Below are 26,132 nucleotides of genomic sequence, written 5' to 3' on the forward strand. Positions count from 1 at the left end.
GATAGAAGTCGACGCGACGCGACGCGACGCGACGCGATCGTAGTTGATTTCGTGTAATTGAATCGCGTCGCTTGTACGCCCGGTATACGTTAATTAACGCGGTCCGATCGAATAAGTTAATCAGCGGGTGAGCGTTGCCATCGTCTTACCAGCAGCTAGCGTCGCTTTGGCGAGAGGCTTTTGGTATATCGATATATATCGGTATATATATCGGTATATATGGAATAATCGATCGTCGGTGGAAAAAGGCGAACGTCGTTGTATAACCCGTCGCATTCTTTTCATCGTCGATTCAGCGTCGCTTTGCCGTTTCGTCCCATTTTTTCTTCGTGCGCGCAAAGTCGTTCGTTTACTTGAGCTTCGTGGGACAGATAGCTTTCCGTATTCGTAAAACCGATACACACGCGCATTAGAACGTAGTGAGAAATTAGTTGCGCGATCTTTCTTATCTTTCTTATCTTTCCTTCAAAGACAGTCCGCTTCGATTTATCGTTTCAAAATCGCAAGCTTTGTCGAGAAAATGTCTCTCCGTGTATTATATACGCGTTGCTCGAACGAGAAATTGCTTTCGCGTACAACCTTGACACACTTGTACCGTACCGTTCGAATACCCATCCACCGAACATGGAGCCAAATCGAGAGCCGAGAACATAACTAAATCCAAGGGCTTCGTCGAACTCTAAAGACAAACCTTCCTCCTGTAAACTACCTTGGAAACCAGCAAACCCATCCGCAATTTCATCTGCTCGACGACAGATACGCCGCAAACCCGTGCGTTTCTCTGCCTTTTACCTTAAACGGAAACAAACTTTGTTACTGCCAACTGCCAGCTGCCGCTGAGTTTAAGCTAACGGAAGGGGAAAGGGTTAGAGGTCGCGGTGCACGGGCAACTGTACGACGCCTGACGTTCCTTCTTGTCGCCAGCTTCCGGTTGGTCATTCCGTAAGTTTGGTCGCGATATTTCTCCCACGCGGACAGGTGATTCGTTTGTTAGCGATCCGCGTCTTTGTTTCCGATCTCTTTTAGAGATCGACGCGTTGGCTCGTTGGACGGAAAGAGGAACCACCGATCGAGGGAAGAGAAGTATTTTCTAGGAGTTGGCAGCGCTTCCTGTCTTCTTTTTAGCGTCGTTGGGCAAAAATTCGATTCAACTGGAGAAACTCGTCGCTTCGATAATCCTATTAAGTCTTTGCGATAGAAATGGGCAAATCGTTGTTTGATCGTCGAGCGCGTGTTTCGGATAACTTTTCTAGTCGGAGCATTTTTTGGTTTAGTGCAACGCGTCGAACGTTAGTCGAGCGTCAGCTGAATCGTTACGAGCCGCAGCTTGGGACAGCGCGTTTTATGGAATACGTTTACGGCGTATTAGCGGATATACGGAGGAACCTGGGACGAAGCTAGGGAGCCACTAGGATAGAGATACGCGCGGACGTACTCGGCGCCAGATTAGCAAGCCGTAGAACATGTTCGCAGAAACACTAAGAGAGATAGAAGTGGCGTAGACGATCGTCGATGCGAAATCGAGGAGTTGCTAGGAAGTTGGAAAATAGCACGTACGAATCCGATGGGAAGCCGGGGAGCTGTTAAGAGGTTGAGAGAAACGAACGAACCTGATGCGAAATCGGAGCGTTAGGCTTTCAAGTAATTCGAGTCGAATTTATATGAGAACGAAAATATGTATATCGTAACGGAAATCGAGTGTACGTATACGATTGTAAGAGTGTAAGATTGTAGACTGATCTTCCTGCGATCTAATGTCTGACCCAACTAACGCCCGTAGAGAGAATAAACGAAGAGATAACGATACGAAAAATTAAATCTCTATAAAGCTGTTTCTCTGTATAAAAGTGAATTCGTCTTGCAAGAATGGAGAATTAAACGAAATTTCGGTTAAATATCGGCGTTAGATCGAGCGCTAGAAGCAGTGGAAAGTTTCAAAGAATTAGAACGTTAGCGATTTTCGCAGCGAAAGGGGCGCGTCGTTCTTTGTTCCGTCGCAGACGAATCAAATTTTCGCTGGCAGCCTTTCTGCCGAAAGCCTCTCACGTTGAGAAAACTTCGAAATGCAGTTTTCCCTCTTGCGTTTTAGCATAGACACCGCGAAGACGACGTTCCGTCCTCTCCAAACGTCGTTTAACGTAACTCGGATTTTCTCGTCGCTTTTCATCGAGGGACTCGAAACCGTTCAGGACCGTTTGTCCTTTCATTAAGATTTAAGCTGTCGCGAGCGAATCGACGCAAGCTGAAAGCGTTTCGCGGTTCTCAACCGGACTCTTCCACGCGTTTTTGTAGTCGCGATCAACGCGAGGAAATATTATTAAAATGCTCGTCGGACGTCGAACGAGATCCGCAGGTTGGAATCTTTTTAGTCGAGTTAGTCAAAGTGAGAAGTAACTTAACGAAACGAGAATCTTAGATTGGTTACGAATTAGTTGATAACTGCATGTATTAATATTCATCTTACAACCTGTTATTCTTGTCATATCGCTTCGAATCGCTATAATTATAGAATATTTTATATTACCATATTTTCACCCTGATAGTGCTCGATGCTTATTCGTAATCATGTTACAAGTTTTGCCGACGAAAGACCATGAATTTATCTCGCGTTTTCAAAAATATTTCATTAGTACTAAAAATTCAATTATTTTGTCCAAGAGAGAGAGAGAGAGAATCATTTTCATCCGATACTCGATTCTGTACATGTGGTCTGAAGCTTCGCACAATTTTTTCGAAAATCGGGTCGAAAAAAACTGTCAAGTACAGTTTGTGTTACTTCACCGCTCGTCCATCTAATTCAGACAGAAGATTCACAAATCACATTTCCATCGCTTATCGATCTCGTTGCCGCTACGAATCACTGGAGCGTCTTTAACGATCGCGAAATGTCCATGGAATATCGCTGGGATTACCGGAACGTCGTAAAAGCATCACGTCGCTCATAATACCGAGATTGTGCGAAATTAAATTAAATAAATCAATATGCGGCTGTGTTACCGTTAGGTAATCTAGATTGCAGGTAAACAGCGACGGTAAATATCGAGACTGGTGGTGCGACGTGCGAATTCCACGTGCCGTTTGCGAATGTGCATCGACATATTTCCATATTATTTGGATATGGAACGGGAAGAGTACGGGAGGAGTACGGGAGGAGTACGGGAGGAGTACGGGAGGAGTACGGGAGGAATCGGTTACGCGTAATGGTAAAACGGATCACGAAACTATAACTATAGTAGTAGTAGTAGTATTGAACGAGGATCGCGCATCCGCGAGTTGGAAACTTGGATGGATTTCAATTTCCACTCGTACCATTGTAAAATTCGTGTGACTGGAATAAAACAGAAGCGATGTTTGGCGATAAAGGCGACGGTCGCAGTTAACGGCTGACGATTTTCGTGAAAACGTTGTAAACAAACGAGAGAATGTACGAGGTGAATCGCGGTAAATATAAAAGAGGTAAATTTGCTTTATTTTACGAAAGGATAGACGCAGTTGTAGATGGAAACGCGAAAGCGGCGCTAGACGTGGAACCACGCGAGAACACCGATGGATTCGGCATCGACGTGACAGTCCGCGGCAAGAAATCGTGGTATATTCGTCAAGTTGAAATCGCATTTCGGGCTGATGAATTTCGCGATCGGAGGATCAACGTTGACAGAACGGAGACGTAATCTGTGCATAAAGCGAAATCGTATTTCGATATTGACCGTGGGACCGCGACACAGGCTACGTGCCGAGCCTTCGAGTCGAAGGATTTACGAGCAAAGTGTGAAAAATATTAACAGGTTCGCCGTTACGGAATCGCCGGTCAACGGAAACGGATTTTTCCTTCGAGTTATGGGACGTGGCGATAAGCGACAGCGTACTTTTATCACCGTCCCACCCTGCTGCTGAACCGTTGGTGCTATTGAAAATAAAACGATCCGTGTAACGATAAAACTAAGTAAAAAGTAGAATTATCGTTAGCGCGTTATTGTCCGACGTTAAGAATAATTGTTTCAGTGCCGTCGAGGGAATAAAGGCGCGCAGTTGTACGACTGTGTCGATTGCTACACGCATCGGAAATATTTTCTTATTGATCGTTGCGGTTGTTTGAATTTTCTGCCGAATGATCTTGCCTCAACGACGATAGATATGGAAGATCGCACCGGTTAGCAGCGGTGTTCGCTAACAACCAACTTCAACTTGGATTTTCAAGATTCGCCATGGCCGATCCCCAATACAGCGGACGGTATACATATTTAAGAAACAGTTTGAGAGTTTCCGCTTTGAATCGAGAGCATAAAGACGCGATATATTTCGCTACACTTTAGTTTCCAGCAAACTACGTTTCATCGCGTTTACCAGTTGCGAATTGTAATACTGTAAATTTCTTATTTCACCAATCAATTATCATAGATGCTCCTTTTCCTACGCGTAAAACCGTTGTCACGTTTTCTCGTTTTCTTCGCTCGTTTTCTTTTTAAGAGTCGCCCGACAAGTAGCAGCCCCTTTCAAACTTTCCAACCCGTTTAGCAAAGGTAAGTTGGAATCTGCTGAAATTTCTAGAATTTTTAAACAAACGTATCGTTCGCACTGCTTAATTTATACTGCCATTTTGTTTAAGGCCGTATAAAGCCACGTTCGTTTCGATCGCATTTTTCTCAAGTATACGTAACAACAACAATCGTCAAGTACTCACCTACGTATTTACTGTACAGATGTATTCCCTTTCGTTACTTTTACTCTAGTCGACTGGGTTTTTCTCTCGGCTATCCGAATTGTAATAAAAGTTAACATTTAAACTTAAAGTTCTTTCGCGTTCTATACGTTTAGTCTGTTTTGAGTCAGAGTCTTCTCGCATACGTATAACGATTTCCCTGGGCTTTGTCAATACTTTCTTTATTTTATTAATGCCAAATATCTCATTCAGATAGCTAGTAACGAATTAAGAAATCGTAAAAATGTACAGTCATTTACCGATGCGTGGATTCCGAAATTGTGGCGGTTTTGCACGAAATAAAATATAATTCACGAATTCACGAATACAATTCACGAATAATCAGCAATACCGAGAGCCCGATAGGTTGGTCGTGTATACCTTACGAAAAATGTATCAATTGTACGCAAGTGTCCGTCCAAAGGATGGATGCGAGCATCGAGAATCATAATTTTGAAATAATGTAAAACACGAATGTCGTCGTTTTGTCTACTAATTATCGACCTTCCATCACACGTATTTAGCCCAACCGGCGATCTCGAAAAGCTTTTGCTGCATCCGCAGTTATTAACACGGTATTGTTCCCATGTTAGTCACTTTCCATGCTTTAACCATTTCCACGCAATTTAACGATCGAACGAAAGCTTTCTACTCTACAGGTTGTCAATTGTGCTGAAATCATTTTGTCCCAGATAAATAAAATAATAATATCTTGTTTATGTGATTGACGATCTCTTCCCCGAAGATATCATCGATTTGAGCAAATTTGGGCAAAATGTACGTAAATGTAATATATAATTGCAGAATACTTACGTAACGTGCGTAAACACTTGGCAATTACATTTAAACATTTGCGAAGACAGGAATGAAAATTGTTCCGAAAATTGTTTAGAAACAATCGTCGGTTGTTTTCACGTGATACGAAAAAATGTATGGCGATCGATTTAAAATTATAACGTGTTATCATTGCGCGAAGACGATTGATCATGGATAGTGGCAAAAATGGCGAACATGGCGAAAAGTAACTTTGAAAGAATAACTTAAACGTATAAGAGATTGACCATGACGTTATTCAACGCCTCGACCTTTAGATCGATACGGTGAAGCCTATCGTGGATGATTGTCTTAAAATCTATTGGCACCGGAATATGACTGTTACAAGGAGAACGTTTATGATCCCGAAGACGTATTTTCGGTGAAAAATCGTGTATTACGATATTCGAAGGACAGTTTTTATCCAGCTGGCATCGGCGTACCGAAAAACGATCGATTTTTAGTCGCGCTAATCGTTCGAAATAAACGACGAGGACAGCATCGGTCATAATGCGCTGGCAATATCTGGCCACAGTCGCGTCACGAAGAATACGTGCCAGCTGGTGAGCGCGACATACCGATGGCTACGTGTCCAGCAACCCCGACGTTCGAAACGAACGCCGCGCCGTCGGCTTGAATATTTCACGAACGCCAGGGATTATCGCGACCGCCTCGTGAACGCCGACTTTTCGACTTTCCAATCGTTTTGCGATTCTACGACGGTTTTTCGTTTCTTTTCGTTTCTTTTCGTAGCGTTCCGAAGTCTGTTTTTAGGTCTAGCCGGTTGCTTGGCCTTTGCTAAGAGTGGAATGGTTGCATTGGATCGGTAAAAAACGTTTCTTCTATTTCGAGGCCGCATCAGGAGAAAATATAACGTTACGATAAAGCAATAATTGAAGTTTAGCAGAATTTAGAGATACATTTTTCACCAAAGTTCTTTCATCCTAACGAATTTTTCCCGTCGATAAAGAAGAACAAATAATCGAGTAGATTGGAAAGTCTCGACTCTTTTTAAACGTATCGTATATGGTATATCGTACGATATAGCAACCAATATTTTTCTGTAAGATTTACGATACGATATCGAAACACGTTCTTCGAGATATTTTATGTATCTGCTAAAATAAATCTGCGTGGAAGAAATTAATAAAACGAAAAGTTTGACAAGTTTGCAAGAGCATTGGGATCCGCCGTCGCGAAAGAATTTTTCTTGCCTAATTTCTAACATTTCCAAATTGATCAACACCTTTCGCGGTAAAGTCTCGACGTTAGCATTTTTACTTTCGGCGATTTAGAACGATCCAATCGTGGAACGTATTTATTTGATTGTTTTATAGAATCCATTTTCTCGAACGTGATAAAATTCGATCGAATAGAAAATAACAAGAAGAAAGAAAAGGATAGATATCCTTAGAAAAAACGACGAAACGTAGTAGTAATGAAAAAGTGGGTAGTTTAGTTTTAATTATCGCAATTATTGCGTCGAAGGTAATTGATTTAACGATGGCTATATCGGTCTATCGATGCTTCATTTTCATTTAAAGGAGCAGAGGGACATCTATAATATTTAATGAAGCGATTGGTGATAATCGAGTTTACTATTGTAGTTTCGTTACGATTCGATTACATTGAAAGCAAATAGCACGCGCAAACTGAAATTGTTTTATTTATGAAGACTTTGGGCATACCAATGTATTTCGGAACTGAAACTAGTTCATCCGATATACTTGCATACAAGAACATACTTTTGTATTTTTGTAGGTTTGTCGGAAAATTGATAAAACCAATAAACATATTTTGTGAACGTATTAAGCTATAAAATAGGACTTGGAATCGAATACTGATTTCGATATAACAGTCACGTGTGAAACATTGATTTTCCATATTTTAACCATATTTAAACCATATTTTAAATAAAATAGTCTGTTTTTATGGAATCGTATCGTATCGTATACGTATTGTATCGAGACGCGAAAAAGATTCGCACGAAAGAAAGATTTGAGATAAATTTTACGCGTCACTTCCACCAGCATCTACAGCGTATAAATCCATACTTGCGTTTAAACCTAGCAACAGTTTGTTTTAAATCGTAATAAATGTGTAATTATTTTCACAAATTTGTCCAAGTTGTGGATAAAATAATTAAAATTCACGAGTAAACAGAGGGGCAGAAAATAAGCAGATAGAACACACATTTCACACAGATGGAACAAAATTTCGTTGCGTTTCTCTAAATATGCAAAATGTACTAAGAAATTTTGATCGACACGTTTTAGAACATCGTGCGTATTTAAAGAGGAGGGCGCGATTAGAAGCGACACAACACTTGCTGAATTTTCCTTGTAAATATGTAAATGTACTTACGTCGTCAACTTCCCAGCCTTGTGTCTGCCAAAAGTAGCAACTGACGAAGGCCGCTGCGACTACCGCTAAAGGTCCAGCACCTCCTAGCTCGATCGCCTCGCTTCCGAATACTGCCAGTAACCCACCTCCTAATAACATCAGTACTCTCATAGGCACCATGAAAGGCTGAAACATGCCGAACATGTCTAACTTAATGAGAGTTCATTTCTAAAGTTTCCGTACTGCCGATGCGTCAAATCGCGAATATTCGCTTCCGTTTTTTCAACTTGATACTGTGAGAAAAAGAAAAATCGTCGAAGATGCGACGCGTTTGATAGGTCGATAGTCAATTCGATGCTCGCAATCGCACGTTCGAGTATCCGCCGATCGATGACGAACGAAGCCTTCGTTACAACGAGTACTAGAAAATGTCTGGGCAAAATCTAGAGAGTGTCCACTATCGAAAGGTGTTCGATAGTCTTCCCGAGAAGAAGAGGAGAGGTTTGAGCGGCCGTCGGCTACCGTATTTGGAGAAAAAGGATAAATTTTGGACAATGCGAGATCAAGGTTTGGTAAGGAACAAAGGGAAACGAGAAAGAGAGCAGGCAACTGTAGAACAGTTTTTTTTGTCGGACTAAAAAGTAATTTTTATAGCATAGATGCTAAAAAAATCTACAGAAAGTATTGGAATAAATCCAGCCGTATATACCGTATACTCTATGTTGTGAGTACGTTTTACTCCACTGATAGATTTTTGCTTGATTTATGTTACTCCTTTTGTTCGGGAATTACTCTGCTCCGGTAAGATTATTCACAGATTCATAGGCACGTACGGAACGAAACGGCCTTTGTTTCGGAAACTTCTAAGAAATTTATCATGTAAATTTTCATCGAATAAACGAACTTTCAAGTTAATTACTTGTACGTAACTAACTTGTACAGAATGTATAAAATTAGTTTTACTGGAACCAGAACCCGATTAATCTCGTCTACCAAACAGATCGAGTCGCGATTCCGTTCGCGTCGACAATTAGATTATTCACCTTGACCTGCTCGAAAGTGCTCCACTCTGTTTCTTACCCACGCTTCTTTTCTCTGCTCGATTCTTTCGAGCTACACTGCCGCTTCATCTCCGGGCAATTTCGTCGGCGACGGTAAATCCGTCCGTTTTTAACGAGCGAGTCGTTAAGGGTAAGCCACAGTTTGCGAAGCTGCACGGAATAAGACGCTAACTCCCCGCCTCCCGTCGTCCCCACCTCTATTCGTTTCGTTCGTTCGTTTTTTTTTTTCACGAACCGTCGAGAGGATCGAAGATCCACTTTCGTTTGGAATTTAATTCAATAACGCCGCGGATTCGTCTCCCTACTGTTCTCGTCGTTGTAGACTTTCACCAAGGTCGTTTCTTTTTCCACGTAGAGAGCGAAATTAAGTTTACTCGTGCTCAATTTTCGTCCGAGTTTCGAACGACGAATATTATTTTTGTCGCGCGTTAGGGGCGGTGTACACGCGAAAGAAGGCGAGGCGAAATGTTTGTTGGAAATTCCATTATGTCACTTTTAATTTACCTCGTGGAAGCTAGACGTTATAAAGCTACCGTCAGAAAAGAATGAAATATCGTTACTCTCGATAGTTGATATTCTGATCCATTTGCGACCGTTGTAAGTCCGAAGAAAGTCTCAGGTATTTGTTCGTACGTTGTCCTTTGAAACATCGATTATTTATGGAGATATAGAGAGAAATATTAGACATAGAGTAGATGCGCGATGATACGCAATTTTGAAAAGAGTATCGGAGCAAAGAGTGATAAACCGCGTCTGCCTACGATGGCGAACTACGACGGTATTGGAAACGGGGGACGGGATTTTGGTGGCGCGACGATAAAGCGCATTTATGCCTGTGTGTAGCATCGTTTTTTTTATTTCTACCCAAGGAACGTTACTGGTGAAGTTTGATCGTTGAAGCTTTGGACACCCTATACGGATATACATGTATATGGATGTACACAGATATATACGGTTTTAAAATATTTATTTATACAGATGTTTTTTATTTTTTCATTTAACAAACCCGAACGATTCATGCTACGTACCGATGTCTTATCGACCTTTTACATGGCTGTAAAATATTGCTATTGATTCCAACTATTTTCAATTATACGCTGTACGACGTGAATAACGGTATTCTACGATATTTCAAATACGACGTAGTGCTCGACACTTAATAAGTATTTAGTAAAATCTTTCTCTTTAAATCGTTCAAGCTGATTTCGTATTGTAATTTAAAGTTAAAGTTAAAGTTTATCCTAGTGGCTTTTTCCAATTATATTAAATTGTATTAAGCTTAAAAATCTTGAATCGTAAAATCGTAATCGTTCTTGGTCTGAAATAAATTCGCAAAAATTGCACGAAACTCGCTTTCCATTTGGAGCGCTGAAATTTAAGAATATACAGGGAACGAAGCGAACTTTTAAACGGTCGAAAGCAATCTGAAATTTTTAGAAGCGCCCAGCATCCACGGGGAAGCTCGGTATCTGGTATTCGATGGAACCAAGAGTCCCACTACCGTTGCCACCGTGCGAATGAGTTTCACGATACGATGCGACGTCGTCTTCGTTCTTTTTTCTCTCTCTTTTTGTTCCTTTTCCTTCCGTTTTCCCCATTCGCGATCGATCTCCGACAAGAAACGTAGTCAAAAGGATTCGATTCCAATATCTACCAACTATCGTCACGATTTTTCTCGCTGCTATTTTCTATGCATACGATTCTTCTCTCTGTCTCTGTTTTTTATTTTTGTCGAACCAACCTCGTTTCGCGAGTACCGAAAGAATTTATCGGTTCTCCGAGAGAGCGATTAAAGATCGATATTTATATCGACGCGACGTAAAAGGTTATTTTTCTAGAGAAACACGGGGGCGAGGATTTCGTACTCATTCGATACTCAACGCTATCGTGGCAAAATATTCTAATTCTTGCTTGTTTCGGTAAGGTTTCTTCGGAACGATATTTCGTTTCCGTACTGACGCGTTCCGAAACGCCGAACCGATAGAAAAGCGAACCAACGTCGTGCCGCTTTATTTCTCCTCGGCCAAATCTATCAAGAGCTTTCGAAACTCTGCGAAAGTACGGATGAGAAACCGAGAACAGATAGGAACGCCGGACAAAGAAAAGAATGGAGAAATCCTTTAAAACGCGAATGTATCCTCGAACAAATGTAACGAACGTCCTTGAAAATACGTTTAAGTACGGTTGAACGCTAAATCGAACAATTAGTCGACAGAGTGGAATTACAGTTTTTATCGATATGGTAAAATCTTGATTGCCCGAACCAAAACACGACACGGCTGTTTCGACAGAGATTCGGACGAGAAGGCGAAAATATTTTTCGCCAACGCCAACAGCGGTGCGAAATATCGGGAAACGCGACAGGGACGTCGGGTTCTCGAAATTGTCGAATCTTGCGATATTCTCCAGCCTCGAAATACTACCAATTTCAAGTTGTCGCACGCCTCTGCTGTTCGAATAATCGAATAATCGAATAATCGAATAATCGAATAATCGAATAACCGTCTTTGTACATAACAAGGTTGCTCATTGTAAAATACGTATGTACGTCGTGTTACGGATGGAGTATATCATATACAGCCTTCGTTCGTACTTTTCCGATTCTTTCGAACGGAAATAGTACCGTCATTGTTTTAAAACGTTTCTCTGAAATCTAAGCAACGAATCTTAGCCGCTGCAGGTATCTGCCAGGATATACCTTATCCGTTGGCAGGTGACACCCGGAAAGTACCGTTGTTCTTGGGAATTTTCAAGCGTTACGTTTTCCGTTTGCGCATGATAAACGTTTGATCTTCTTCTACCACAAAAGTCCATTTTCCATAGTATATAGGCAGCCGAGAAACGAACGGACAGAATTTGCGGCAATTCTTCGAGTTACTGTCAGTGCCTCGTATAGCCAACAACCCGTCGATACGACCAAGCAGTCGTAAACTAAACAGTTTAGACGATACGCGAAACAAGGAAAAGAAAGAAAAAAGGAAAAAAGAAAGATTGCGAGGGACCACGGTCCTTGTTGCACGCAAGAGCGCTTACCTCGGAATCTCGAGACAACAAAGCTATCCAAAGCAATTTCGAACATATACATGTAAATCCAACTCTTTGAATCGATTATTATTCGATCGTCGCTTCGCGACTATCGAGAACGCGTCCTTACAAAGTTCTGCTTTTCTCTTGCAACGTTTCCCATCGTCTACCGTCAGTCCCTTTCACGATTTGCCATCGGAGACCCGTTTTTTTCGAGTCTAGAATTGGTCAAGTACGCGATTCAAAGCGAATCGCAGGAAGAAAGAGGTTGATCGCACGGGTGGCGGAAGAGCACGGGAGGCAATGCAGGTGGCGATGCGGCAAGCAAGAGCTGGCCGGCTTTCCGACCGAATCCGTACACAAACGTTTAATTCGCGCGAATCGATAAAACGCCGTTGGCAGCGTCGCTAGCTAACCCTCCGGCTTCGATTCAATTTCGAACCTCTCGCAATCGATATCTCGCGGACAGCGGCGCGTACGCGTCACGCGTGCAAATTGAATATCGTTCCGGAGCCCGATCCTCGGCCGGATACCTTGTTGCGTACGATGATCGTATTCGTGGACGGGGAAAGGTTCGTTGCACGCGTTTGTTTGCACCTGTCGCGTCTAACCCGACTTCTCGTCGCAGAAATGATTCGTCACGCGACCAACGTTCGCGTATCGCGTATCGCCTTGATTATCTTTCTTTCCGGGGGAAGAATGGGATTTAAAGGTAGCTTTTAATCCTTAACTAGGCAATGGTCAATACGGTTACGGTATGGTTTCGCGCCTCTTGCGCACTCCGCTGTTTTCTTCTTTTTGTGCTATTCGTTTTGTCCTATTTATACCATGCAGTTGGTTAGTCGGTACTAATCGAACAACCATTTATTCGACGGACGACTGGGTTGTTGTATTTTTGTTCAACGTCTGCGTAAAATTCGATGTTTGGTACGTTGATCGTTTCGCGCGCAAGCCTTAATAATTCTTCTTCCAGCCGATCGAAACGGTTCCAGTAGCAAGTAGTAAAAATCATGGAACGAGTGTCATAGATGGATCGAACGGTCTTCCTTCGATCTGAACGCGATACGATTCGTTTGGAAGGCCCAGTATCTCCTCTGGAACATTAACGAGATACTGTTGTTCTCCAAGTCGGTGTTGGAAGATTTTTGCGCCGCCTTGGCGCGTTTCGATATGAAATGCTACTTGGGGCACACAGAGTCAATGTAACACCGACTCTAGAAAACAATTGAGATTCGATATTTAGATCAAATAGATATTTAAGACTAAACGGCACGTCAAATTTGGACGTAGCAGCGATTAATTTTGCCGATGGATCCTAATTCGTGGAATGTAGGATGTAATTGTCTCGTGAACTTTAGAACCCACTAAACCAACGCTCTTCTCTATCTCTAGCCGATTGGTTACTATTCGTAATTAGCCGTTAACTGGTATAATCTGAAAATGGCCAGAAGTAGAAATAAACGTTGGATACGAGCAGACGATAAAATTGTTTCGTTAGTTGGATAATAAACGAAAAGGGGAGACGTTTTATTCACCACTGAAACGTAAATCACGGCGCATTGGTTGCCGGGGCAAATATAATTACTTATCCCGGTGAACGTTTGACCAAAGCTCGGAGTCGTTCGACCGTGGAATACGTACAAATTTAATCAAGTATCAAAGTTTGCTTAGGTTTAGGCGCGACCGAGGACTTTGCGGCGAGTAGCCTCTTAGGGATCTAAACTATATTCTGCGCGCGTATTAAGTATGAATCGCGTAACTGTCCGCCTACGTAAACCGCATCCCATTCTTGCGAGTAGCAACGATGCGATTCAAATTGAGATTTGAAAAATGGAGCAGAAATTGCTTCCGCTCTAATGGCGACACTGTGCGTTCATGGACATTCCAGATGGCATAATATGTACGCAACTGTACGATAGGTAAGTTGTCCTCGTCGTACAAACAGATTGATTCGTCTAGCTAGCGGGACAGGAACACGTAAATCTGGACCGATTAATTATATCGTACGTAACGGTGGTACGCATCCTTAACGAAGTGACGTTTAATATTCGAAGGACGACTGTTTGTAAAAATCGATCGTGTAATACGAGAACTCGCCGTGTCACGTGTATATGTGTGAGCAGTTTTCGATCGACACAACAAGAAGATTTTTCTTAGTTATTGCTTTTTTTCTTTCCATATTTGTTAATCGTATCGTTACTTTATCGTAGATATATATATTTATATCATTGAAACGTTACACACTATTTAAAATGGTCGTTACGTCGATAGGAAAGGATAATTGTAAAGCTTGGAAAATATATAGGTTTGGTAGATAGCTTGTCTATTATAAAGATATGGCAAGGAAAGAAATTAAAACTATCTCACGATTGTAAGAACCTTATACAATGAAAATCAATGGAAGGAACAGAGAAGAGAAGAGAAGAGGAGAGAAGAGAACGAAACATAGATAAACGAACCTGTTTTCCAATTATTCGAGCAAAAGAAAGGATTTATCCAGCCACCTTTGTCTAGCGACAGCTAGCGGATCCTTCGTCAACATCGAGAAACGAACTTTTGCCAAGTCCTACTTAAAATTGGGTCTTCGATCGTTTACTTTTAGTCGGTTCGTAATTTTAGTTGGGATGGCGATTAAAAGTTCCAGAGGGTAGATATCTTCTTAAACTCGTGGTAAATTTTTCGATCAGTTCGTGCGACTGACAAAGTTTCTTCGAACACGCGATCAAACGTAACTCGGTTTCCCGATTATTATATAACGATAAAAACAGTTGGAAAAAATAGGTATTTGCGGATAATAGGAGCTATTTTGTATTATTTTATGCTCGATAGAGATAGTTGGACTGGTAGGTCTGCGAACAGTGATATTCGCATTCGTTTTTCCCGTCGTTGAACGAGTCGTGTTCTAAGAAGGAAAAAAGCGTGCGAGAAATCTGCGAAGATAGGGGAGAAAGCCGGTCGGGGTAACGATCGAAAGCAGGCTTACAGATCTAACGGTAGTTGGGACGCGTTCGTTCAGCCTGCTGGAGACAATCGGTCCTGTTGGAAGAGGGATCCAGCCGGTTAAATAGACGTAAAGCAACGTGACTCACGTGCAAACACGAGATACGATCGACATGATTGCGCGATACGATCACGAAAGAAATAGCCAGAAACAGCGTGCTTTTTCTACGAGCTTGTTTTCCACGTACTTTTCTACGTGCTTTCTACCAGCGGATTCAGCTTCGCTCGTGGTTAAGGCCGGATGAAAGCTAAGCGAGAGCATCGCGAATCGGACATCGTGGAAACATTGTTTTCTTCGCGAAGAGCAAGCGATCGATCGGTGTCCTCGCGAGGCACGATCTTTTGCCAAGGGAACTGAAATTTCGATGAGCAACGTTTCGACGAACAATTTCTGTTTTTATTCGATCATATATCGATCGTATCGATCATGTCGATACATTGGTACATCGGTGCGTGGCAATTAACGTTAGTTGGTAACAATAGCAATAAACGGCAGCTCTTTAAGTGGTGCGTTAATAATAGCCGTATAACATCCGTGAGGCGGCCGGATATCGATCCAACGTCTAACCCAACCAACCTACGATTCGTTGATTTATCTATTTTTCATTTATATATGAAAGGCGATCGGTATCGGTGTAAGTTTGGACTATATATAAGTATAAGTGGACTATATAAAAATGCGGTCGTCTATATGCCAGAACCAAGTGTAGCCGTAACATAAATTTAATTGGAGCTTTTGCGAATATCTGGGAAACGAAGGCCGAACGGGGCGGTTACGTGTATGGGAAAAAACATATTTCAAGGTCGTAATATAATGAATTTTGAATTTGTCAAACGAAAAAATTTGCCCTACTTGCCCGCTGAAAGCAACGAACAACCAGTTTCTATCCGCGAGGGTTAATCGAAATAATTTCATTCGTCTCGCCGTCGTATCGGTCTTTTAATTTCTTCTCAAGGTGTCGTCGGAGCTGGAATTCGCTACGACAGATTCCAATCCCGTAGCCTCGTATCAAATCTCGTCGGTGACAGATGGCGGTGACGCGGGTTTTCATAAACTTTGACACCAATCGCGTTATCGACGCCAAATTCAACGGCGGATGTTACTTTAAAATACAGTCACGATATTTTGCCTGATAAATATCCTCGTCACCGTGTCGATTTTCGTTAAAGCTACGCGTTTCTCGTCGGGCAAGCATCTTAAGCGACGCGCCTTTCGCTTGCTTCCTTCGATCCTGACGCGTTCCCGATTTCGACGATGTCTAAGTACGCCGCAGAAATTAGCAATCTCGACAACTTTTTCCTACATACGTGTAGGAGATGGCAGGCCAAAGTACCGATTCGTTATTTCCCCGCTATCGATAAACGTCAGCTACGTCTAACCCCTGAAACCGGAAGTTATATAAGCAGTTCTAGCCTTCGTCGTCGGAGAAGTTTCGATTACAAGAGCAACAAAATCTGCCCCAACCTAACCCGATATCCAACGATATCCAACGATATCCAACGATATCCAACGATATCCAATGATATCCAATGATATCCAACGATATCCAACGACGCGGAAGTTGACGCGCTACCGTTACGCAAATCAACGCATTCCCAACGAAACATCGAGCCATTGTTCATCGGGACTAGATTAAACGAAACGACTATACCGTCGACTTGTTGTCGGAGAAATCACTGATCTCGCTAATACACCTTTCGCTTTTTAACTTGCGTCTTTACCGGATCCAGGCACGCTTTCTTTCTTTCTTTCTTTCTTTCTTTCTTTCTTTCCTTCCTTCCTTCCTTCCTTCCTTCCTTTCTTCTTTCTATCTGCGCTACATACGTATTATCTGTACACGCGCATGTATATAGACGAAAGCCAAACCTGTAAACAACCTATCGAATCGTTATTTACCGCTACGACGATGAATAAAATTCAACGCGGTAGCAAACAGAGTCGTTTTCGAGTATCGGAGAATTGTATGCTCGGAGAATCGTTGCTCGAGTTCTTACGAGCGTCGCGCGTTCGATTCCTTCGAGATCGTGCAACGTTTCCTCGTACTTGTCCACTGTTACGCTGTTTCGCTGTTGCGCGATAGACCGGCGATCCGCGTCAATGTCGTTTTCGCGAGATCCTGCCCCTCGACACCTTGGTACGCGCCACCGAAAGATGTACACTCGTCGCTTGAGATTCTTGCCACGCGGCGAGACGGCGAGCTCGTCCTTTTCCAACCCCTTGGACGTACGATCCATTTCACGCTGCAACGAGCATACCCAGTCGACTAGAGTTTTCTTACGATTGTTCGGGTTTGCGGGATTAAAAGAACTTCAGTTTGTCGTAATTTTATGGCGAATGCATTCGTACGCTATTCTAGGATTTAATTTTAGCGAATTTTATGCACTAGCTGTTTGTTCTTGGAAAGCTTGGTAGCTGTTTGACATGTATCTTACGACGTTAGAATTATGACGTTAGAAGAAAATTTTTATTTGTTAATTTAAGCTAAATGGCTGGAAGGGGGCAAGTCTGTACGAGTGCCGCACTCGTATCCGATATATCGGTAGCTCGAATCGTGTCCATAGGCGATTCTATCGATGTCGATAACGATAACGATGTCCACTATTCCCTGTGCAGAAACGTACTCGAACAGAGACACCAGAGACGATCGTGTGCGATTCTGCCGATCGACCTATTGGTCCGTTTCTCGCATTTTCCACTGCTTTCTCTTGGCTTTGCCTCAAAACACCGTTGGAAATCGCATTTCTTACCGGACTATTTGCCCTGCCTTGCCGAGATGAAATTTATAGCAGCACTCGATCTATTCGAATCTTCGTCTGTATTTATCGTTTGTCGCGAATTCTCGTATCGCGTGCTTCGAACCTCGTGAGAATTACGATACACGCGTCCACTATTTTGTCATTATAAATTTACGTTCTGCACGATCGAGCCAATTTTATCTCGTTGCACTTTGATTTCGTTAAAACGGTTTTTGCGGAACGGAACTTTTATCCTACCGGACAAGGGGATCGGCAGTTTCCTATTTTTCAACATCACCGTCCAACGAATTGTTTGATCGTAATTTGGAATACCAAGTAGTTGGAGAGAAAGTCGATTTATTTGTAATATCTAATATGTCTAACGTTCGACTATCTCCTCGATGGCCTTGAAATACGTTGTCAAGGTGGTCATTCCCATCAACTTTTTTCCACGTACGTACGTATACGTATAACCGCTTTTTTCATTTCATCGATTCCAGCAACTTGGTGGTTAGCGTCGTGTCTGAACGATTATTTATCGAAACGCTTTTTCTTTCCGTTTGGTTGGATTAAATATCGTAGAGTATCGACGTTCATCGAACGTTCGTCGTGAATTTTCGTTACAACGGGCTCTAATTATTTTCAAGCTGACTCTGTCAGCTGTTTCCAACAACGTCACCAAGTCAAATGTCACGAATTTACCACATAGTAATTGGCAGTGTTTAATTAGTGGCAATTTCAAATACGTCTGACAGCAGTCTGGAATTAAAGCGTGTCTATTCGCGATTAACGAGCGTAATTAATTATTATCGACAAATTCGTTCGCTACGAATCGCTACTGTAATTATAAAATAGTCATGCGTGGTTGTAAAAATTGTATAATTTCCGGATACTGTAAGACGTTTCTTTCTGTCAATTGCGTTTACGCTGTATGCCGTTTCTTTTTCTAATAGCCGAAAGGAAGATGTTTCTCTATCTTTGTCTCTAGTCGATAAAAAATAAACGGAGTAGAGCGCGAATATGCGTTTAAAACGTTATCACAAGTACAAATATGCGAAATTGTTTCGACTTGTAAAAATAGAAACGAGCAATTATCACCCAATTATTATCCGTTATCCGTTTCAAAGGATCCAACAGTCTGTGAATTTTAACCAATATTCCATGCTCCGAATTATAGTCTGCGAACTCGTACCGTTGCAGAGGCAAGAGAAGAAGAAAACGTGATCCGTTAGCCGTGTTAGCTGACAGAAACGAAACGACAGAAAGAAAGAAAATTAGCGGTCCTTGGATAAAGACGATCCGAGTGACAAATTACTTGGTCTTGCGTACTCGATAGTTTAATTATAGACTTAATTATAATAATAAATACGTAAGAGATAAAGCGATAAGCCGATTTTTCAGATTTAAGCCGTATCGTGTCGCGGAGGCTGAGACGAATAAGCAGATTTGATGTACGATCGCAAAATGGTTGTACGTGGTATGCCAGGTAGGTTATACGGAGGATGGTACAGGAGGTTACACAGGTTCCTAATCCTGAGAAACTGACCTATAAATCTTCGGGTACGCTTGTCCGTGTCTCGTATCCACTTGGCTTTACGATACGTTAATTGCCATTCGCTGCTATTTGGCTACGGTAAGGGTTCTCGGAGCGAGTTACTGGGCACCTTTTGGCCATTCGTTGCTTTACCTTGATTACTTTAAAGAATTAACCTTTACCTTTCCGTTTTAGTACATTAAAACTAATTTCTTTTTAAACGTTAATATTCGAATTGGTTTGTACGATCGAGTAGATTTTCCGCTCCAATTTTTATTCAACGTTCTTTCTTCTTTTTCGTTACGAACGACGACGAAACAATATTTAAGAATTTAGGTTAGGTACGCGTGATTCTTTCATCTCAATGTTGTGTCAAACATCCTTTTACACCGTTACGAATTCTTCTTGTTCTCGTTCAACCTTTGCTCGAAACATTCTTCCACCTAAGCACCGAAATACTATCGAAAGTATCTCGTCTTATAGCTCTCGGCTCTATACTTATACCTGTATCTATATGTGTAAATTTTATTTGTTTTACTTGCGAACACAGGACAAACAGCGTTACGTTTCTCAAATACAGAAGCGACGAAAGGAAGATGGAAGATTCCGTGAAATTGTTCCTTCTTCTTTCCTTTAGTAAAGATACTGAAACTCAATCGGGATCCAATACTATGATAATTCGAACGTAGTAGGCGAATTTCCAAGCGAAACATCCTGAATTCCAAAGCCAGCCGCGTTCACGAGGCCAAGTTGTTCTCGGTATCGTCAAATTTGACCAAATTTCTACGTCGTACGATCGAAAAGGACGGCGTTGTTCGCGAGAAACCGAGTCGTAAGTCGGAAGCAACTGGTCGAGAATCCAGCTCTGTCCACCTCCCTCGACAAAGTATCCAAACGTAATAAAAAAGAGGCTGAGAACCGCGCTCTTTCCACCGTTAACGAGCCTCCCATCCGCGCAAAAACTTCAATACGAATCAAGCTCTCGAGACGATTCGGCTCTCCGGTTATCATACGTCGAAAGGACTCGGTTCTTATTGGCGAAAGTTGGAAATAGGAAGAAGAAAGGAGAAAAATCTTTCCGCAGCTTCTTTTGCTTCTTTTGCCGTATAGAGATGGCGCGGGACGAGTATTTCTTGGCGAAACGTTGCCAAGGTTGCGAAAGGGGCAAGAAGAAGGGGCAAGAAGAAGGGGCAAGAAGAAGGGGCAAGAAGAAGGGGCAAGAACGGGCAACATCGGTGAAACGCCGCCTGTTCGTCGATCGACCCAACGGCCCGCTTTTACGTTTCTCCTCTCGCGTTTTTAAATCAACCTAACCACCTCGGTTCTCTGAAATTCGCGGCGAACGAGCCACTTTGCCGAAGCCGGAAGCAAATTTCAACGACTCGTAGGAAATCGATCTGTTCCTTGTCTACTTCTCTTTCCACCGGTTCGTTCTTTCCTTTCTTTCTCGTTTTGGCTTGTGGCTGCGGAAAAGTTTGTTGCCGTTTCCGTTTGTTCAACTCCTAGGAGAAACGGGTCGCTTGGTTCGATAATTTTCGAATACCTTGTACGCGATATCGCTGTTGGTAGACGCAGCAGCGATACCGCATCACGTTTCCTGACATTTATACGCGATGAAAATCGCGCAGCCGATTTTCGGTTGTTGGCTGTTTACTGAGAGGGTTAAACTAATCCAAGCTAAAGATTTGCTTCGCGAGCAAATAAAAGATCATCAAAGGCATGTTTATGATAGAAAACGATGGAACGAACGACTAAAGCGGTCGAAATCAGTGGAAGAAACGGTACAGAATCGTCTAGGTTTCGGAATCAAAGTTAAATGAAATTCCTCAAAATTACATGGCTGATATCTGATGCTCGTAGACGATACCCGTTATTTCCGAATGATCTGCTTCGATCTTTCACCTCAAAGATCTAACAATCTCGCTGAACAGCAACGACCAACAGAGCGGAAGATATTACTAGCCAAACGGCAAACGGTAATAATTATCGGTAGGGGAAAGGTAATAAGCGCACGGTGCCTACTTCCGCCACGGAATTGATAATTTAGCCGTGCCGTGGCGGGCCAAGATGGATAACGTGCGCATCGCGTCGGATCGTGCGTCCGCGTGAACAACCAGCGTATATTACGTCGGAACGCGAGGCGAATAATAAATTCTGTTGGCTCCTTCTCGCTGGCTCAGCCCGGTATCTCGCGATATAAGCGATATAAGCGCGGCTGGTCTGCAGGGAATCGTCAACAACCGCGAACGTGCCACGTATCCGATGAAAAACGGCACCACCGAGCCAGAACTGGCATTAACGAGCGTAAACGCGAGAATGCTTCGTGGCAAGGTCGACGATCTCCCGATGTCGTACCGCGCGAACGAGAATTTCACGCGAATCGTCGCATCGAATCGACGATACGATAGCACACCTAACGAGCGTGCCGATCGAACGTCGTTGCGTTCGATGGAAATCGATCGGCACGCATATTCTTCGCACCAACAGTCACGCTTTAAGCGTCGAAACTCGGTGGAACGTAGCGAGGCCCGAAGAATCCTTGGAATCGTCGAACAAGCACGTCGAGTTGCGCGAGTCGTCTTCGTACCGATCGGTCCTATCGTTTCTTCCATCGTCGGCCAGCCGGAATCGTTTGAATCGTTTGAATCGTTTGAATCGTCGAACGCTTAAGAATCGCCCGATCGCGAGTAGAAGCAATCAACGTTCCACAGTTTGCTTTGTCGTAACGTCGTTTCGCACGCTCGTCTAAATCGAACCGTACAATAAATAATAAATTATTATTAAATTATTATTAGAAGAGAGAAGGCGTAGAAGAGAGAGGCGATTTTATTTTTCCCGATAAATCATTGTTTTCGATATCGAAGAATACGAATGAAAATTGTATCTTTCGTAGCTTATCGTTAGTGAAATGAAACGGGCTTGAGAAATTACTGCGCGATAGTCGCGCTCGGGCTGACGTTCGCTTACGTGGAATTAAAGTTGGGAAGAAATTCACGCGTCTATCGAAAATTTTGAGCCAACTTTAATATTTCTGACGCTCTGGACTAGCTGTTAAATCAAAGAACTTTGGGGTGGAGATAGATAGTCTTACAAAGTGTTTCTACTTTTGCCAACATCGTGAAAAATAAAGCGTATACGGCGAGCAAGTTGGCTTAAAGATACTTGCTCGAAATAAAAGTTATCGTTTCTTAAAATGTCGATCATCGACCGTTAATATTTCGCCTACCACGATATTGCACGTTCCTTTCCAAGATCGTTACAGCGCATTTTTCCCCCCTGTTAAAAGGGTATTAATCGCGTATATCGAAGATATTCCGACGGTAAGTAAAAAAGAAGCAAATCTAATATCGAAACCGTACCGAGCAATTATTATCGCGAAACGATGATATTGGAAAGACGACGTGGCGCGAAATATCACGCCGATGTAGGAATATCGTTTTTCAACCTTAACGCGTTAACAGCACAGCGAAAACTGTCGTTACGCGATGATCTCAACCATCGATAAGTTTCTAATCTAAAAGATGGACAGATGGTACGTGTTACGAGTAAGCTTCGTATAGATTCGTCGCATCGTCGTCCGCTTTCGGTACTGTGAAAACCACGCGAGATCAAAGAGTCGAGAAATAAAGAATCGGCCGAATTTTCCTCAAGCCGGCCGTGTCTCTAGACCGGCTTTCGTTTGGAGAGAAAAGCGGGGCTCGGCTCGTTGATCCCGTTCCCGTGCAACCAGTTCGCAACGGTCTATCGCCAGCCGTATCCTATCGAGATGGTTCGCGAGGCTCGTTTCGAGCACGGCGTCGCCGTTAAACAGCGGAATCGAGGGTCGCGTGCCAAAGCATCGTCTTTTATTGCACGGGGATCGGGTCAAGCGTTACGGCATCGTGAATCATCCACGCGAATAATCCACGATTCGTAGAATTTGTCGAACGAATGGAAAAGCGATGCGAGGACGCGCTAACGAAATCGCGTTGTACAGTCTGCGTCGCGATCTAGCGATCCAGCGAAATCGAAATCAGGCGTTTCGATAGGGGCCAGTGTCGATCGGTGTCGGGACCGTACGATCAGATCTTTCATTCGATATATCGTCTATATATCGTTTATATATCGTTTATATATCTGCGTATACAGCGGGGACGATGTCTGTTTGTCAGGCCTTCGGTACCATGGCCTTGTGTGCCGATCCTTTTAATTTACCACCTGGTTGTGTCGCGTTTGTATCCGTGTATTACCCGTTATAACAGATCGTTCACCGTGATACGTTTGCAGATACGGCAGAGACAAGCGGTCGCGCGCTGTCGTGCGACCGTGCTCGAATTTCCTGCGAAACTCTAGAAAACTAGAGTGTGGCCGAACGTGCGGCGGTTGTACGAGTAGAAAAAGAAATGGTTCGGAACGATGGGTTTACGACGTGTTTAAATTTCATGAAAATCGAAGGCGCGGAGCCCCTCTTACGCGCGATCATCAAACTTTTATGCATACGTTGTACGTGTCGTATAAAACCGGCAATGTACCAGTACCTGCGTCGAAGTTACGGTATATTTGTCGCGAACGTATATTTAGAGAAGAGTCGATATACAGCGCGAATAGCGATCTGAAAGATACGGTAAACGTTAAAGACCATCGACCGAGTAGTATTACGATCGACGTAACGAAAGCGAGTAAAATTTAGCGTACTTACATCTCCCTTCTCCGGAACATATTTAGCCAGCCAACCCCATAGGACTCCAAATCCAAGACCTCCGAGAATGGCAATAGGACCCTGGAGGATCTGATACCAGAGCGCATCGTGGGAGAACATGATGCTCTTTATTATCCCGTGGATCGCCACTGATGCTGCGTCATCGATTCCAGACACAGCGATGATCAAAGTTGGAATGCCCTGAAGGGAAACCAATAACGCAGATCGAATAAGTACCTCGATGCAGTGATTATGGACTGTTGATCGAGAAATGAATCAAGCAACGATTAAATTTAAATGTGTAAACGATTTTAGCGATTCGGTGAGACGCAGAAACAACGATTAATACAAATTAACGATTTACGTTGTAAAAGAAAAAGAAATATATATATATGATATATATAATGAGCGCAGCTTTGAAAATAACAATAACTCTCGAGTGCAAAACAGCGAATCGTTGTTTCGTAAGAAATCAAGAAAAATAGCGAAACAGAGTGCGACTAAATCTTGTTACCGCGATAATCGGTACCTTTGCTCTGTGATATGCTGGAACGAATATACGAGCGAGAGTCAGAGGGAGAGAGAGAGAGAATTTAAGCGACTGTCGTCTAATAAATATAAAAGACTGTACGCGGAGTTCCTGGATGCGTCGTTTCAAGCGAATGTTCCTTTAGAATTATTCCTGGACGTTCATGTTCCTCGATGTATCGTTCAAGAGTAACAGCCGCCTATCGTTTGCTCTTCGGATCTCTTACGCCCGTTCGAGTAGACGCGGTCGCACCAATCAGCGACGAGCGTCGCGCGTCGTGTTATCGATATCAGGGTAAAAGATATCGAATCGTAAATATTAAAATTACAGAAGTAAAATTTAAATTATATCCACGCCAGGAGATAGCGAAATAACGAAGAGAAGGATTATTAGCTATCCCGGAGGAGCAATTTTCTTACCGAGTTCGATGGCACGATGAACAGCATCCCGACAGAAATCGACGGTTTCCGTATTTTTCATCTCCTACCCCCATAACTTTCCTTATTTTCCAACGACGGCTACAACATCCGCGACTCGCGGAAACCTCGTTATCGGCCGCAATCACATTCCATCGCGGTAACTTGGAAAACCATTAAGGAACTTTAAGCCGGAACGTTCGAGGTCAATGAAAATAATCCGCCGTTTGATAGATAGAAGGGAAACGGAGTTGGAGGAATCGGGGAAAATGAAACGAAAGAGAATTAAGAGGAGGAAGAAGAATCTAACGAGATCACGCTCTCGCGATTCCTTCGAAAAGCCATATCTCGTATGGGATTTAAGTTTGACGATCGTTCTGGCGACTTCTTAAATCACGTTGAGTTGCTCCGTCGACAAATGGATTTCGATTCGTCAGCGATTTCTACGAACATTTGTTTCGTTGTACGTTCTTCTTTTGCGCGATCGTTTCGAAGGTTTGGTAGGAGGTTGGATTCGAAGAATCTTTCGTCGCGTTGCTTTTTCTCTTGTTCGACGGTGTGTATATAAACGTTCATCGCGTTCGCGCATTGCCGATCGAATGGTATCTCGGCTCCAGGCTTTTTCGCAGCCCTATCGTGGACCATTGACCCAGCGGAGATCTGTTTTTTCATTTCAGTTGGCACTTGGAAGATTTGTTCAGCTGTTTGGTAAACGTGGATGGCCAGTCAAATGGGGTCATTTTCGAATGGCCAAATCGTATTTCAAGACGTTGATGATTGCGAATTTCCGAATCCGCGAATAAAAATAGCACGAAACGTGGCTTAAACGATCGGCGGCTTCGCGTGTCGCAACCGGTCCGCCGTAATTTTCATTAAATTATTTAATTTTAGAGCGCTTCGTTTTAACGTATATTTTATATTTTACACGTAATACGATACGCTGTCAGTGGCGCGTATCGCGTAAAGTATAAAATCACCGGTACCGGTTGAGTAGCAGTTAACGAGAAATCTAGAAAATTTGTTTAACACGCGACGAATAATGCACGAAACAGAATATTAATTTAATCGATTAGTTTGCCCCGAGTCTAGCCTTTTAAGCCTGTTACGTTCTCTCCTTAACTAACCCGATCTACGATAAACCTTCGACTTAAATAAAAACTCAATGGCCTCTAATATTCTAAACGACGCTAAAATAACATTTATACGATCGCGTACGCCAACTATGAGATATCCACCATGCGTCTTGCCTCGTCTCCGCGATTCTAAATTACCTCTATCTGCGCCACATCTTCCGTTAAA

The 26,132-nt window shown here is 42.8% G+C and overlaps 1 protein-coding gene across 2 annotated transcripts in view; it reads right to left on the bottom strand.

The window, feature by feature from the left end:
- LOC117241024 (sodium/hydrogen exchanger 9B2) overlaps nt 1-26,132 on the bottom strand; it is a 90,261-nt gene that overhangs the window by 4,035 nt on the left and 60,094 nt on the right. For both annotated transcript variants that reach the window (XM_033507024.1, XM_033507018.1), the window contains exons 4-5: nt 23,889-24,089; nt 7,877-8,041 (exon numbers count right to left, since the gene is read on the bottom strand). In XM_033507024.1, coding sequence (XP_033362915.1) covers nt 7,877-8,041; nt 23,889-24,089 — 366 coding nt within the window. The remainder of the gene's footprint in view (nt 1-7,876; nt 8,042-23,888; nt 24,090-26,132) is intronic.

This window comes from Bombus vosnesenskii, unplaced genomic scaffold (genome assembly GCF_011952255.1).
Source record: "Bombus vosnesenskii isolate JDL3184/JDL3185 unplaced genomic scaffold, Bvos_JDL3184-5_v1.1 scf7180000013264, whole genome shotgun sequence".
In the NCBI taxonomy this organism is placed as follows: domain Eukaryota; kingdom Metazoa; phylum Arthropoda; class Insecta; order Hymenoptera; family Apidae; genus Bombus; species Bombus vosnesenskii.